General features: G+C 45.0%; 1 protein-coding gene across 2 annotated transcripts; it reads left to right on the top strand.

The window, feature by feature from the left end:
- Positions 1 to 2,023: 2,023 nt before the first annotated feature.
- On the top strand, positions 2,024 to 13,804 carry GFI1B (growth factor independent 1B transcriptional repressor). Of its 2 annotated transcripts, none has more exons than XM_054084542.1 (7): positions 2,024 to 2,178; positions 6,754 to 6,878; positions 8,386 to 8,532; positions 9,096 to 9,358; positions 9,638 to 9,775; positions 10,219 to 10,384; positions 10,847 to 13,804. In XM_054084542.1, exons 2-7 carry the CDS (start codon positions 6,764 to 6,766, stop codon positions 11,023 to 11,025), a joined length of 1,008 nt encoding a protein of 335 aa, XP_053940517.1. In that variant the 5' UTR covers positions 2,024 to 2,178; positions 6,754 to 6,763; the 3' UTR covers positions 11,026 to 13,804. The 2 variants fall into 2 exon arrangements, with proteins under 2 accessions (XP_053940517.1, XP_009567785.1); XM_009569490.2 differs by having other exon boundaries at positions 2,172 to 2,178; positions 6,750 to 6,878.
- The last annotated feature ends 1,909 nt before the right edge of the window (positions 13,805 to 15,713 follow it).

Raw genomic sequence — 15,713 nt, 5'->3', positions numbered from 1 at the left:
TCGTACTGTCTCAGTTTGAGAGCCACATTCTGCAGCCATTTGTACTTTATGTCAACGGGAAGTCTGTGCTCAGGGGTGCTGGCAGAAGCCAGCTCCAATGTTTCATAAAACAACATCTCGGTCCTTTCAGCAGCCTGTCATTTTCCTGTTTTGTTTAATTCCTGTAACTGTCTTCATAAGAAACCCTGAAGCTGCAATGTACATTTTGGTTTTCTGTTACAATGCTTGTTTTTGTAGCGGGAAATGTAATCCTTCAAATGCCTGTGTTTAAGAGGATGCAAATCAGCTTGCTAGCACAATGCCTTGGGAACGTTTCTTTCATGCAAAACCCAGCTAGATAAATAAGGAGGGGAGGAGGGAGAGGGAAAAGGGATTGTTTGCTTCTATAAGCAACAAGAATTAATTACATTCCATAAATGGCAGATGGGTTAAGATCAAAATCTGAATCTTTCTCAATGTGGGTGAAATCTACACTCCTATCTCTGAGTTGCATCAAACCCCATTGCACAGCCCGTCCGGTGCCACGGGGCAGCGACAGGGTGCAACAACAAGAGCTGTGACTTGTGGCTGTCCAGGCAGAGAGCACTAGGGCCAGCATCCCTGGCACCACTGCCCACCACAGCGGGATGCAAAATGCCTCCGCTATGGATCTGATGTGACTCTGGACCATATCAGGGGAACCCCAGCCTAGCACCGATCCTGTTGGAAGGCAGGAAAAAGGTTATTGCTTCCTCACGCTCTCACTGCCCTGAGCAGCAGTGGGAAAAGGGACCCAACTCAGTCCTGGTTTAACACAACTGACTGCAGAAAAACTCCCCACTATAAAGATATTTCTGCGATGGCAACGTCTCAGTCCTTGACATTCAACAGCTACGTGTATGCTTATATACCTCTTAAATTATAAACTTGGAAGATGTCTTTGCTGTCCTTATTCCAGCCATGCTGCTGTAAGAGCAGGAGGGGGTAAGGGGCACATACAGCTCGTGGCACTGTCCACTTGCACAGTCAGGAATAATAGGTAAAATAAAGGAATTAATCCCCAGCCTCCTCAAGGATTTGGGGACATCAGCTCTCCTTGTTTGTCCCCAAATAAGAGTCATGTCCAAGGATTCTCAAAAGAAAATCACTGCTCTCTGGCTGCTGTTCCCACCTTTGCTAGGGAACAACCAGGTGATCTGAGCAAAGCCACCCTCCTTCACTCTCCCTCCTTCCACCCTACCATTACAGGGGAGTTGGTAGTTAATTATTTCAGATATGCAAACCCATTTTCAAACCTGAAAGCAAGAGATAGAAGTGCAAATTCTTATTATTGCTCTTGAAGAGCTTTTTGCAAAGATGCCTGTTAATGAGCTTGCTTAATGAGCTTTCTTAAATCTATATTTATATCCTATATACAGCTGTATATAGATAGAGCAATGCCTAAAATACATGTGGATAGCACGCACATACGCCTAGGAGAATGAAAGCTGATTAACACACATCTTTTTCTGTTATTACTGTGCAAGTATTTATTCCTTTTTCCTTAGAAATTGGAGAGATAAAAGATCCATTCTGGAATAAAATAATCTTGTGCATATGTGCTAGATGGTTTTGTTTATGAGACTGAAGTGTGTGAGTGTGTGTATGCGAGACAGATGGTGTGTCTGTTTGTGAAAGATATGATGCGTGGATGAATGTGTGTAAAAATACAGGTTTCTGAAGAGCTATTCTTTCTCTCTTTTTTTTTTTTTAAAAAAAAGAAAAGACAAAATAACAAATGTCTGCTGGGTACATTATTTCACTGTGTCATGCTCTATGACAGAGGAGTGTTCCTGCAGAAGGCGAAGCTGCCCCAGAAGGCGAAGGGTGCTGCCCCCAGGGTTTCGAGCTGGGCATCGTGAATTCTCTTCAAGTTTTCAAAGTCCTGGAAAGTTTTGATAAGCAAATACTTTCTGGGCTCTGTTTCTCTATTGGCTGTTTCTTCACCGCCAGATTTTGACACAAATAATCTGATTGAAAAATCAGGGAGGGGAACAGGGGTAAAAAAAAAAAAAAGAGAGAGAGAAAAAAGGAGAAGTATCTATTTCAGCAGACTGCGACCAAGTGAAAAAGTGGAAGAGGAGTCTACAGAGAAGACGACGTCTCGCTTCTCTGGGGAGATTTCGAGGCGAATCCAGTAAAGCAAAGTCCCCCAAACAGGTGATTTATTTATTCTTTTAAAGACTTTTAATTTCTTTTTCTTCCCCTCATCTCTCTGATATGTTTCCATAAGTTTTTTTCTCCTTCTTTGCTTGTATTTGTGAATATGTAACATATTCCCCTGCCTAAGACACTTGTCCTGAGGGTTCCTTTATGATAATGGCTCACTTAAGTCAAATCTTTTAAAATTATATACCCTGCACTTACTTCACTCTCATGTATGAAAATGGTAATAGGACAAAATACAAAAGAGGTGACAATGGTCTTGGATGCCAGCATCCCAGCAAGCTCCATGCAGCAGGAACAGTTTCCAGATGTAAACTTTTGTATTTAAGCGTCAGGAACAGAGTGTACTATGTTTTTCCTTTTAATTGCTCTTTTACACTGCCAGACCATTAAGTTCAGAAACCAGCACACCTCTGCTGATAGCAATTAGTATGCTGATTTTGCCAGATAAGAATCCAGTCTCTCCCATTTAAGGATTTTGCTTTAAATCTATCATTTATTTCATTATTTTTCCATCCTTTCTAAGTGTAGGCTGATTACCAAAACAATTTTTAGCATATGGAATTAGCTATTTATAGATGCTTCTTAGATACCACCAGACTGATTTAATACATTAAGCAGGAAAACCAATGATTTGCAAGTTCACACTGTAGGTGCATCTCTAAGTTAAGGGTATGGAATTTGCTGGATTGCACTAAGTCTACTTACCCATGGACGCCTAAGGCAGAGTTTGCTAAGCCAGTGTCGTTCCCAGCATAACTAGGAGCTAAAGGAGGTTTCTAAAGAAAAAATGCTGCAATTCTATTCTAAACATTTTATCCAGATACTGTAGATGTACAAGCATGTCCATTTTTGGGGGGGGACAAAATTTCCACCGCAATTTGCTAGCCCTGCCACACCATCCATAAGAGCATGCCGCTCTTATGACAGGAATCAAAAATATTCTGCTCATTTTTCCACTAAGAAAGCTTTATTCAAATTACTCACCCTGTATGTTTGGTTGTGCAGGAGTAGACTGAAGGAACTGAAATTATTTTGGAATATGACTTTATATTTAAAGAATCAGGAGTTCATAAGACTTTTTTCATTTGGACATTTTGTTTTTTTAATTTCAGACACAGGTTGTACTCTACTTTGTTTTTTCCTTCAAAAATGTCATCTTTCAAAAGCCAAACTATTTATTTTTGGTATCTTAACTTTAATTAGAACAGAAAAAGAAGCAATATTAAGATTTACATATAAGTAACCAACAGGGAGGAATTAAGCCTCTTTTATCCTAAAACTTCGTACAGTCATCAACTTACATGAAGACGTATCAATTGTAAGTGAAAATTAAGTATGTCTGCTGGGTGTAGTGGGGAAAGGGTTTCATCTCTATAATTAACTTTGCAAATTTGAAAACAGGATGACTTGAATTTAGAGGAAAATGAAAGTCAGTTTTAGAATGGAACCTCACGCTGCAAACTGGGCTCCTGATTCAGTGTGGTAAAATCCTGCAAACACCTGCACCTAATACGATGTTTCATGTTGTGAATCATCTCACTGAAGGACCCAGAAAGAACAGCTCTGTAATCTCATTCAGTGAAAACATGGATTTCTTCTAATTGATATGAAAGGGTTCAATCTTGTAGTTTTGAGTGCTGCAAGCTGCCAAGCAGCGAAATGGGAGTTAGGGCTTCACAAGAAACATAGGATCGAGTGAGATTAGGATCCTAAAGTCAGATATCACTGCCTAAAAAAAAAAAAAAAACCAAAACAAAACCCTTTTAATTTGGTTCTTGCACAGCCTCCCATGTTTCAGTATTGCATTACAGTTTTACTTGTAATACTCTGCAAAATCACCAGAGAGCATCACTGAGGATGAAGTAACTTTGAGTTTGGACAGAGGAGGGAAACATGGGAGTGCTGTCTCGGCTTTCAGATCTGACTGGGGAATTTAGAACTGGTAAAAGAACTCTCTCTCAGATACTTCAAGTTAGGTACCCAAATACTGAAGCAGGTTTTTCTTCCCCTGGGTTCCTTTGGTTGCCTGTTCCTCAGAGCAGATTACTACAATATTATTGTATAGCTACTTGAATGGCCAACAAATAAGAACATAATTTCTAGCCAGCTACTGATTTTATATTCTGTATTGAATACAAAATATGCCACAACACTTGCGCTTTGGGTGGGCCCTCCTGCCTAAGCAATGAGCTCTCTTTTGCAATTGCCAGTCACGGTAGCAGCTAATCACTGGCTACTGATAGTCCAGAGTTTCAAGAAGGGAGAGTATTTTTTCCTCTCACAATCTGTGCTTCCATCTTTCCTTTTACTGGGTTGTGTGAATCACAAAGACTCTCCAATGCAGTTGTTAATTAACTTTGCTTTGAGCTCCCAGTTCCTGTTTTCTCTGTCAGATGGGGTGGGGGAAGGTGACTTCCTTTTGTAACGTTCAGTAGTGCATTGAGGATTGTTGTGCACCGTAGAGGCTCTTATCAGCAGTCAAGATACTGGACCAAATTTGACTTTTCTGTATGCCGGGGCAAACACATCCAGAAAAATCCCATTGATTCATGTGCATCAATTTTCAACCGGCATCAAAAAAGAGTAGCTGTACTTGGTGCCTTCATGGAGTCAATGTGTGGGGACTACCATAACACACCACAGGTTTGCTTGTAGCACGTCTCTCCAATCCCCTAATTAACTGGCTAAGCTGTCTGGCTGATCCCTTGGGGTCCTCCAGACAGTGGGCAGGGAGGGCAACTCTTCTAGCAGGTACTGCGGGGTGCAGGTTTTCACCTGCATTGTTACCTGCTGCCGGAGCCTCTTCCTCCACTCTTTCCTCCTAGAGAAATTGGTTAATCCAAGCAGAGAAATCAGATGCCTAAAGCTTGCTGGTATGAATACCATCCATTGTGGACACAGACCTGCCCCACCACATGGGAAAATCCCTTTGACAGGAGTGGAAATATCATGTATAAAGGCTTTGCGGCAGGACTTTAACTTGGGGCAGGACTCCGTTGCAGAGTGCAGCTCCATGCACAGAATCCCCAGCTGGGTCCATGAGCAGCAAGACCTTCCTGTTACACCCTCTGAGCTAAGCCCTCTGCCAGGACGCAAGGTGCACAGGCTAAGGAGAGCACACTGCTAGAAGGGTTATGCCCATGGCAAAACACTCCTGTGTTTGTACTGAGCTGGAGGCATTTCTGTGCCCGCAGCAGATACGCATTGCAATACTTAGAGGGAACGTCATTAGAGTTAAAGGAGAGTAAATACAGCAATGTAGTCCAGTGTCCCTTCCCTCAAGGGCATACTTATGGTTCATTCTCAGCACTGTTTTGTCCTCTTTCTGAAATTAAATTAACAAATCTACTCCTGGCCTCTGTTTTCTCTTATTCATCTCAAGTTACATGCAAATTTCTTGGAAAAAGATGAAGAAAAACAGGTGAGTCATTTCAGAATAAAAGATGGCTAGAGACACCAAGAGCTATTCCAAAAGTCGCAGAAGAAACAGTGGGAATCCTGGACCAGATTTAAAAAGGCAGCTGGGCTGGTGCGCCCCTGACTGTCACCAAGGGCAGTGGGCTTGGCAATCCACCTGCCCACAGTAGACCTCGCTGTGTGGGTTCCATGGCACACATACCTGCAACCTGCTGGAAACATGGCCCTCAGAACTTTAAACAAAACACCACTAGGCTCTGTGATTACATTTTGCATGTAGGGGTAGTGCAGGCACTTCTGAACCCCAGGAGCTGACCTTTTCTATCCCCGGCCATTTGGGATTTCAGGAGCCCGGACTGCTCTGTCCTGTCTTACACAGACTTTTCAGGTCATTCTTACTTAACAGGAGCAAGCTTTGTTGGTTTTTAATCAATAAGTAAGCTACACTTCAACTGCTCTCAGGAAAAAAATAAAAGCTGGCTTAATAGTGCATTTTCCCATCAACAGAGCCAGGACTTACTGCTGATTTTTCATATGAAATGCAGCAAGATTTGCTCTTAGTGCTACTATCCTGAACAATTATAAGGGAAAAATGCAAATACACATGCAAATAAGGCGCCAGCTGATATTGCCATACACAGCATCGAGCCTGTTGTCGCACTGCCTACAGTTACCAGCCACAGAAGCGGGCACAGGGCGGGCTGGGCTCTGGGTAGTAAAGATAACAGATGCATTGCAAGAGAGTTTTGTATGATTAAATTTCAGCATTCTATGTTTGTTTCTAACCCATCATTTCAACGGTCTGTGACACTTGAGCCAAATCCAAAAGGTAACCTCTCTCACCCAGCACTTCTGCTCTGCCTCTGCTTGAATGTTGTTTGTCAGCCAGAATACAAGATACTCAAGCTATGGCCAACAAGAAGGAAGCCCACCCCACATCATGGCTGTGGGGACTTTTCCACTGCCTCTCTCTTATTATTGATGTAGTTCCTATAATTATTTGTGTAGCAATGTTTGTCTCCCCAGTAGAGGGGGTTTAGTTCTCACTAGCGCTGCGGACAGAGCTGATGTGCTGAGAGAATGAATGAGAAATTACATCCCAAACCAGAGATTTACCTGCCTTTAACTCCATGTTTTTTGCCTAGGCAGTGAATGGAAAATGCCACGTTCCTTTTTGGTGAAGAGCAAAAAAGCCCATACCTATCACCAACACCGCTTTCTGGAAGATGACCTGCCTATACTCACATGGGATCCAGTAACCTCTCCCTTCACTGGTGAGTTGATCTATCCACTGGGCTTGTAAGAATACACCAAAGCAAATCAATAATTGAGTAGGCAAGCTAAGGGAACAGGATGAATGAGCTGAAGAACAGCTGAGGGCTTCCACACAGGGATGTCAGTCTACAGACAAAATGATCCCCTACTCTGTGCTTTCATTCTCTAGGCCAAATCCACACTGTCCCACCACACCCAAATTTAGATCCTCCTTTTGCTTCCCAATAGGTTGCTGAGGAGATTGGTCATGTTTGGGAAAGACTGCCAACTTCAGGCAACTAACAGTTGAGAAAAGAGCTTGCACTGGGTTGTCAGTCTTCTACAAACTCACAGCTCTGCCAGTGGGATCTCCAGCTTGCTGTGTTCACTGTCCGCATTCTCTCTGGACCTACATCTTCTCTACCTTAGTGTTACACCTCCTCCCAAGGATTTGCAAGGAAGGTTACAGGTTACAGCTAGAGTGAGAAGATGCTAGTGACATTCTAACACTGACTATGAAAGGAGTCCTACACACTCGCAGGTGAAAGGCCTGCTGCCGCATACTGCATTCACACTAAAACAACGCTGTTTCTGCCTGCACCTGCTGTCCTTCCTCTCCCCCTGTTCATGCTCCCCCACAGCCATCCATGCAGTAGCATGCAGGGCTGGAGCAATTATCTTCTTCCTTCAGGCACTATTCAAATTTTCTTTATTCAAATCTGGTATCAATTTACCCTTTGTTCTAGCCCTGGGTAGCAAATTAGAGTTCAGCCTTGTGATAAGTTCGATAAAAAAGAAAGGAGGTGAGATTTTAATTTCCATTCCCATCATCCTTTGGCCGTTTGTCGTGTCCCTGTGGCATACAAGAGGGTTTGGATGACAGATGAATACTGTCCTTCAACAGCCCAGTCCCATCTCCAGCAGAAAGGGGGCACATGTGTTGGACCGCTATCCATTTTAGATTGTTACTCTAAAGTCTACTTCTAGCAGGTTCTGATTGGCCTCTTTAAGGGCTGGGACAAGTATGGGGAAATGTAAGCATGGGCAGGAGGAGATGAGGCTCTTTGGTCACCTTTGGAACTGCATAAGCAGTTACCTCCCCTCTTGGCTTCCCTACTTGGCTGTCCATAAATTCAGGTTAACAATACCATACTCTCTTAGGAAAGAGGTGGGGAGGTTAATAAGTTAGCGATTGTTAGTTACCCATACAAATGAAAGTAATTTAAAATAGCGAAATTATTCTTACAGATGTGGCCTTCTAGGGTTAATATTCTCTTACTGTATAGGGTATCAAGGATCCTAGAATTTCCTCCTTCCCTCTTCTACCTTGCCTATCTCATCCTGCTTGGAATTTCCCTTTGTCAGCAGTGGACAGATCTTGGTTGCACCATTCTATGCTTATTCAGGGAATTGAGCCTGGGTTTTTGTATCCAAGCAGAATTCAAACACAAGTACAAAACCCACCTTAACAGACGCTTCTTTTAACAGCTAGAATAAACTAACTGTGACACTACTGTGTGATTGCAGCCATAGGAGACAAGACAGCAGAAGACATCAAGAAACAGGACCTGGAATGCGTAGTTCCGAAACAAGAAAAGGACCCATGTGAACCAAAAGAAGAAAGTGTCCCTGTGCAGTACCTGAGCAGGATGCTGCCAGGCCCTTCAGCTCAAGGTCTGCTACCCAAAACCACAATTGGAAAAGAGGTCAGGGCAGGGCTGGGCTGGCTTATGGAGCCCCTACAACTGGGTCCAGATTTTCAGTAAAGAGCAGCTCTTATTTTGTCATCAATGGTACAGCTTGTCCCAGGCAGAGCTCATCAAGAGCATTTGGTATTTCCCTTTATGATCCTGGTCTAGATCAGAATCTGTCTGAAGGATGATACTATGATTCCCAATGAGTGAGCCTCCAAATCTCAAGAACTAATGCAATTCCGTGCTCTAAGAGTCAAGGCAGAAGGGCATACGATAATTGTTCAAACATCGCATGAAGCGGGGATAGCTTGAGGATTAATATTCCATTAGCTCTCCCCTATCCTCAGATTGAAATGAAAGTCTTAATAGGAACTTTGTATGGGGATCAGGACTGGGATCACAAAAAGACAAGTTACTAACTGGAACTCCCAAAGTCAGGCAGGACATTAAATGGGGGAATAGTATCTGGCAAGGTTTTTTTACTGGTGCCCAGCAGCAGGCAATGACATGACACTCACTTCTTCCTCTCCTTTGCAAACTCAGAGATGGCCATCCCAAGTCTGCAGATCAAAGACTGCCTTGACACAAGAAGCACCCCTACCTTCTACAAAACCGACTTTTCTTGGAATGCTTTCCATCTGCCATACAGCTACCAACAAATGTCTTCCACCATGCAGTCAGCCCTCTTGGAGCACCCAGTTAGCCTGTACGGAAGCCACCTCCTGCCAAGCGCCGAGCCCCCTCTGGATTACAGCATGCATTACTCCTCAGACACAGAGACCTACCACTGTGTGAAGTGCAATAAGGTGTGTCACAGGGAGGAGACATGGGGGTGGAGAGGGCCTGGAGTGATTTTCATTGCACACTTCAGTGTTTCACTGGGTTACACCAAACTACAAGACACATGGCTCAAAAAATGGTACCTACCTGTTCCCCATGTCTAGGGGAGAAGGGTGCTAGGAATGATGCAATTCTTACAGCCCATGAGAGGGAAGAATCAAATAAAGAGAAGAAATTGAGAACAGAGATGAAGACATAGCCACCTCATGTAGGAAAAAAAAAATCATTGATTTTTTTTTTCCCAGGTGTTCTCCACTCCCCATGGACTGGAGGTCCATGTCCGAAGATCTCATAGTGGCACACGTCCCTTTGCTTGTGAAGTATGTGGCAAAACCTTTGGACACGCTGTAAGCCTGGAGCAGCACACCAATATTCACTCCCAGGTGGGTAGCATGTTTCCAGAGAACCAGCTCTCCAGACCTCACAAGTGCTTGGGCCTTAGCTGTTGCTTCCTCCGTTGTCAAGGAAGTGACATTTACTAGGTTACAAGTGTGATGGCTTTTCCGAAGCACCCAGTGATAGGACCTCTGAAAACCATGGATCTTGGTCTCACAAATCTCAGGCTGCCCTTGAGAATTCCTTGGATGGGAGGATCATTGCTACAGATTCTTCTGTGCCTCGCCTCCTCCTAAAGGGCGCAGGAATTTGGATCACAAGATGTAATCCATTTCCATAAGTAACCCTTCCCACATTCTCTTTGTACTGCACCTAGCATACCAGTGCATGAGCCAAGATTTGCTTATCAAATCTAGTATTCTTAACACTCTTCAAGCTTTGTCACATGTCTTGCAGCCACAGACATCCCATGATTTTCTTCCCCTAACAGGAAAGAAGTTTTGAGTGCAAGATGTGTGGGAAGACATTCAAACGTTCCTCCACCCTCTCCACTCATCTACTGATCCATTCAGACACACGGCCCTATCCCTGCCAATACTGCGGCAAGCGCTTCCACCAGAAGTCGGATATGAAGAAACACACTTACATCCATACTGGTGAGAAACAAAATATTCCCAATAAGCTGATGCAAATCAGAGTCAAGCATGTTGATATACACACACACAGTTCCCAGACAGATATTGGACCAGGGATAAATGTCCAGAGGCTCTAGAAAGTCATTATTCCCTGTGCAGTAAGACAGTAGAAAGTCTAAGCATCAGTGAGATGCACATCCTCCCGTGTGACAAGGAGGTGGTTTATTGACCAGACTCCAGCGCACATCATGGTTGTGCCCAGCCTGGATGCAGACAGAACATGGTTCACAGCTGGAGAGGACCACCTCTGGTTCTTCTCAACCTCTGGTGCTGGATCAGAGCATAAATGTATCAGAAGGACAGTGGGCTGGCAGCACCCTTATGCCTAAGCATAGCCAGTTCAGTCTGAGTCTACTAAAGGACATTTCTACCTCCCTTCTGTCATCTGTTAAAGTGTTTCTTACCATCTTCTCTACCCTGCAGGGGAGAAGCCCCACAAATGTCAAGTATGCGGCAAAGCCTTCAGCCAGAGCTCAAACCTCATCACTCACAGCCGCAAGCACACTGGCTTCAAGCCCTTCAGCTGTGAGCTCTGTGCCAAGGGCTTCCAGCGCAAGGTGGATCTACGGAGGCACCGAGAGACCCAACACAGTCTCAAGTGAGGAACGGCTGCAGGTCTTTGTTGGAGCTCCCACTGCAGGTGCTCCAGGGAAGAAGACTCTCCCTAGCACCTCCATCCAGCATGGGGCTGCCCACCTCATAAAGCTCATATAGCTTCCCTGAGGACTGGCTTTGATGTTCTGCCACCCTAGGGCCTCGTACATCCCAGGAGGTGACAAAGAAACCTATAGGAGCTCTCATTTTCCAGTTACAACAGGCACCAGCCCAGACTCGACATCACCTGCAAATCCAGAGGAATTCCTCTAAGGTCATTATTACTGTGGATTTACACAAGAGGCAGACATTAGTTCAGATGACTGATCATCAGTGAGCTGGGAACTCCTGGACAAGTGGCAGCAACAATCTGTGCCAAACTAATGCTGTAACCGTGTTCTGCTTTGATGGTTAGGACGATAAGGCTAGGGCATGCAAATAGATTGCCTTCGGTGAGCTGTGTTCAGCCTGACCAGGGCTTCTGCAGAGACTTGCCTAGGTCTGGCAACAGACACCTAAAGACATTTTCTTTCAGTGGAGCATTTACTGTGATCAAATGACAAGTTAAGCGTGTTGTATTTTTAGCTCGGAGTAGGAGGAAAATACTGAAAAACAACTCTTATTCCTAGCTGATAACAGGGGTCTCTAAATGCTGATACACACCAGGCTGCAAGGATCCCTGGAGCAGTGGCAACCAAGCAAGCTCCAGAAAGAGCCATGACACAGCACCAGGCATAAGCTAATCTGCCCCACGTCTCAGTACCATGCAAGAGAAACTCGCTGCTCTCGGAATCCAGGCTGATATGTCCCACAATATTTCCCTGCATGCTAGACTTACTGACTAGGAGCTCTCCTGGGCAATCCTGTGTCACTGTGTGATCAGGAATGGCCCTTGGATATCCATGTCAAGGAGTAGAGTTCTGCTTTCCAGCTTCTCTTAAAGGAGGAAGCAACCTAGCCCATACACATTGGCACAGTATGAGAGTATCTTATAAATAGAAACAGAGCGGTGGTATTTCCTCCTTTTTCCAGGTCGAGGGTGTGAAGCAAAGTACTGGAACAGGTAAAAAGCCAGTTCCCCTCCAAGCTCTGCTAATTTCTCACTAAGAGACCTTTGGCGAGTCACTGCTCGGGGCTTTTATTTCTCCACCCCTCCTGGTGACGTGGAGTCATTCACTCAGGTTTGTAGAGTCCCTCGAGTTCTTAACAGGAAGGCCAAAGTATTATTATAGCATTAAAAAGACAAGTGCTATCAGTTAAGTGGGGCATTGTAGCAGCACACAACCCACTCCATAACTACATCCCTGAACACATGGCCGTGGACAATGACACTGGTGGGAAGTAGTCTGGAGAATGGACTGTGGCATTAGCCATTTCACTCCTAATGCTTATGAATAAAGGATGCCGCATGGGCAAAGAAGAAACGGTCCAAGTAGAAAATTCACTTATCGCCAGGAGAGAGAGAGGTCTGTTTCTACCCTCAGTCACACTGCTGTAAATCCAAAATTATTCTCCTAAGACCTAAAATGCACCTGCCCGTTTTATGATGTGCCTAAGCTGGTAGTCATTAATATGCATTCTGAAAGCTCAAAAGAGATTCTGTACTCCTGGCTTTACTTGTACACTGTAGATATGTATTTATACTTATTCTAATGTATATTTTTATTGCACTATACCAGACAGTGACAACATGTATAGGCCTGCTGGAATTTATCTGGTAAATCTGTTCCCTCTCAGTAACTGGGCTAATAGAACACATTTCATGTTAAAAGCATCCATTTCAAGAAAGGTTCATACTTGGCTCCGGAGATAAAGGCAGTGGAGATGGTGGGGAAAAGGAGAAGGGAAAGAGTACAGCATTGCCCCATACAGTTCAAGTAGAAATAAAGATGGAAATTCACATGCAGAATGAGACTCCCAAACTTAGATGTGAAAGAAGACAAATTCAGGGAGCAGGGGCATATCTGCTACAGAAGAGCCATGAACATCACCGAAAGCCTGGGATCAGGGGATATTCCTCTTCAGAGACAGATTTATACAGAGCCCCACACAGGCAGCAGGCAGCTCGCCGGAGCAAGAACGCTGTGCAGCTCAAGTCCCATCGAGTGACATGGGATTGTGTGCCCAGACAGGGTTATTGAAGCCCCCATTAACACTCTGCTGTCCTTCCCTGGGTCATGCCAGAACCTGGTCAGGGAAGAGACTCGGGGAGCTGTATCACTGGTGACTGAATTACATTTAGGGAACCGGTCCCCAGGCACACACATGAAAACTCTCACACATGCACAAGCCTTAGTCAGGGTAAAGTCATATCAGCTTATTAAAGCTGTGAGCCATGTTTGTTATTCCCTTTGTCCTCTGCAAATTTGTAAGCAAATATTTAAAGAGCATGGGAGCATCTGAACTGTTTGGGACCGAATACCCTCCAGCCCCAAAACACACAGACACACCAGCACAGACTTCCCCGTCTGTGTCCTGGGGACGGCAGCTGTGTCTGACTCATCCCAAGCTCCCAGTTATGGCCAGTCTGGAGCGAAGTGCTGGCACACACTGATCCGCACCACCGCAAGGCTGCCTGTAAAACTACTCATAAAACCAAATCAGACAGCTGGTTCTTCTGAGCTCGCTGAACAAGGGCTACTGTATCCACTAGATTTCCATTCTTATCTTTGATTTCCATGGTACAGAGGAGGTATAGCCTTCAACAGGCAGCTGGGGTGTCTCCTGTCCTAAGCCTGTGCTTCTCCAGCCTGCTTCTCCTTCCTAACAAAGCACTGATCACCTCAGTCGTGTCTTATTTCTCCAGGATTCCAGGGCAGGCAGCTGCCTTCACCAGTATTGTGGTTACCGAGCCCTGAAATTCCTGAAGAGCAATTACACTGGAGGAAGCAGCGTCAGCTTCACCCTTATTTGTAAGGAGCTTGGTGGACACATCCCCAGGAGATGAAAGGACCACATTAGATGGATGGGCCACAAGTAGAGAAGGATATTAGGATGGCTTTAGGCAGCACGCTGCTGCAGAGCTGCGCTCAGGAATACATATCTGCAGCCAAAGCAGCACAAGGAGGGCCAGGCTGACCCACTCCCACCAGTACTGGGAGCATATCTCCAGAAACACAGGCTATGGATGGAGGCCAGCTGGCAAAGGGGGCAGCAAGACAGTGCAGCCAGAGTCGGGAGGTGGCCTGAGAAGGAGAGAAGAGGAGAGGGAGTTAACTTGTAGAGTTTTCTGCTAAGGCACTACAGTTTCTTCCCCTTGAGAAACAAGATGCCACTGTTAGACCAGCAGGTAACACTGCCCGAGTCCCATCCTTTCTTTAGGACTATAGATGTCACAGCAGCCCAGAGGAAAATCTAGGCAGAGCCCCACAGCCCTGAAAATGCAGGTGAAGGAGCAAGGAAGGAAGCAGATCTGGCATTACCCTAACCTTGATGCACCAGGCTGGGGGGGAGACCTTCAGGTCCCAACATGGCACCAGTCACACACAGGCCCGCTGCAAAGGGTTTCCTTGATCCTCAGAGCTACTGAATCCACACAACATTTACCCAAGGATGCTCAGCACCCATCAGGATCAAACCATAGCTATCACCGACTCCAAACACACCTGGCTTGTCTCTCCAAACATGCAAATCCCTCACAGTTCTGATCACTCTGAGAACAACCCCTTTCCCACCATCTCCCCTTGCATCAAAAAAAAAAACCCAAAACACATTCTGGTCAGTCAATCGAGGAAACAGATAACAAAAAGCAAAATCTCAACTAATCTTTGTGGCTGAAGAAAGAGCTCTTTGTTTTTGCCTCACTCTGTATCCTGCACTTCCCCAGCTCTCTTCACACCTTCTTCCCTTTACTGGTGGGGAAATAAAATCCTGGTCTTTGGGCTGTTTTGTTTAGCAAATGAGCGACATGCAAAGCAGTAAACTTGGGCATCTGTCAGGAGGAGAGAGGTGCCTCTTCCAGACAGCCTTCAGGCACTGCGAGCAGCAGCCCAGAAATACCGTGATCAAGGGTGGATTTAAATCTGAACACGGGATGCACCTTTCTATTCCTAATGAAGACAGAGCCACAGGACACCTGCAGGAAGCAGAGGTGTGTTCCCACCTAGCACAGCGTTATGTTGGAGCTTATCTTCAGGTGGTATTAACCTCCATGGAGTGGAATCCTAGAGAAGGCAAAACCCTGAAGTTTTCACACTGTGTTGACAAAGTTTGAGGAAAGCCTAATAGGATCTAAGAGGAAAGAATTAGACTCCAGCGGGGTACATATTTGGGTATATTTGCTGAGTCCTGTTGCTTCCCGCCCTAGACTTCACAAGAAAGCGGTTTCAGTGAAAGAAAGATAAGAGCAGAGTTCGTTGTCCTCACAGCGGGTCATTCCCTAGGGCCACGCAGTCGTAGGTGACCGCTTACAGGTCAGTTCTAACCCATCAGATTGGTACACAGAGGGGAAACCTGAAGGCTTTAGACAATATCCAAGAAATAGCTGCATAAAAGTATTTCCTTGCAAACATTCCTGCCTGCTATTAAGGGCCTATCCAGGGAACAGATAGAATCATAGAATCATTTGGGTTGGGAAAGACCTTTAAGAGTGAGTGCAACCATAAACCTAACACTACCAAAATGGATAGTTTCCCCAAGATCATTAAATTAGCTGTCAGTTTGACCTATTCTTCTCATTTAGTGTTTGCCAAGGTAG

The sequence above is a fragment of the Cuculus canorus genome, chromosome 19, assembly GCF_017976375.1.
Source record: "Cuculus canorus isolate bCucCan1 chromosome 19, bCucCan1.pri, whole genome shotgun sequence".
NCBI classification, from domain to species: domain Eukaryota; kingdom Metazoa; phylum Chordata; class Aves; order Cuculiformes; family Cuculidae; genus Cuculus; species Cuculus canorus.
The sequence above is the reverse complement of the archived record's forward strand: the minus strand, read 5'-3'. Positions and strand labels throughout refer to the sequence as shown.

Excerpts from the sequence above, each read along its gene's own strand:
- GFI1B (XM_054084542.1), top strand. The coding sequence starts at position 6,764 with ATGCCACGTTCCTTTTTGGTGAAGAGCAAAAAAGCCCATACCTATCAC. Across the intron at positions 6,879-8,385 it reads AGTAACCTCTCCCTTCACTG|CCATAGGAGACAAGACAGCA; the intron begins GTGAGTTGATCT and ends GTGTGATTGCAG. Across the intron at positions 9,359-9,637 it reads ACTGTGTGAAGTGCAATAAG|GTGTTCTCCACTCCCCATGG; the intron begins GTGTGTCACAGG and ends TTTTTTTCCCAG.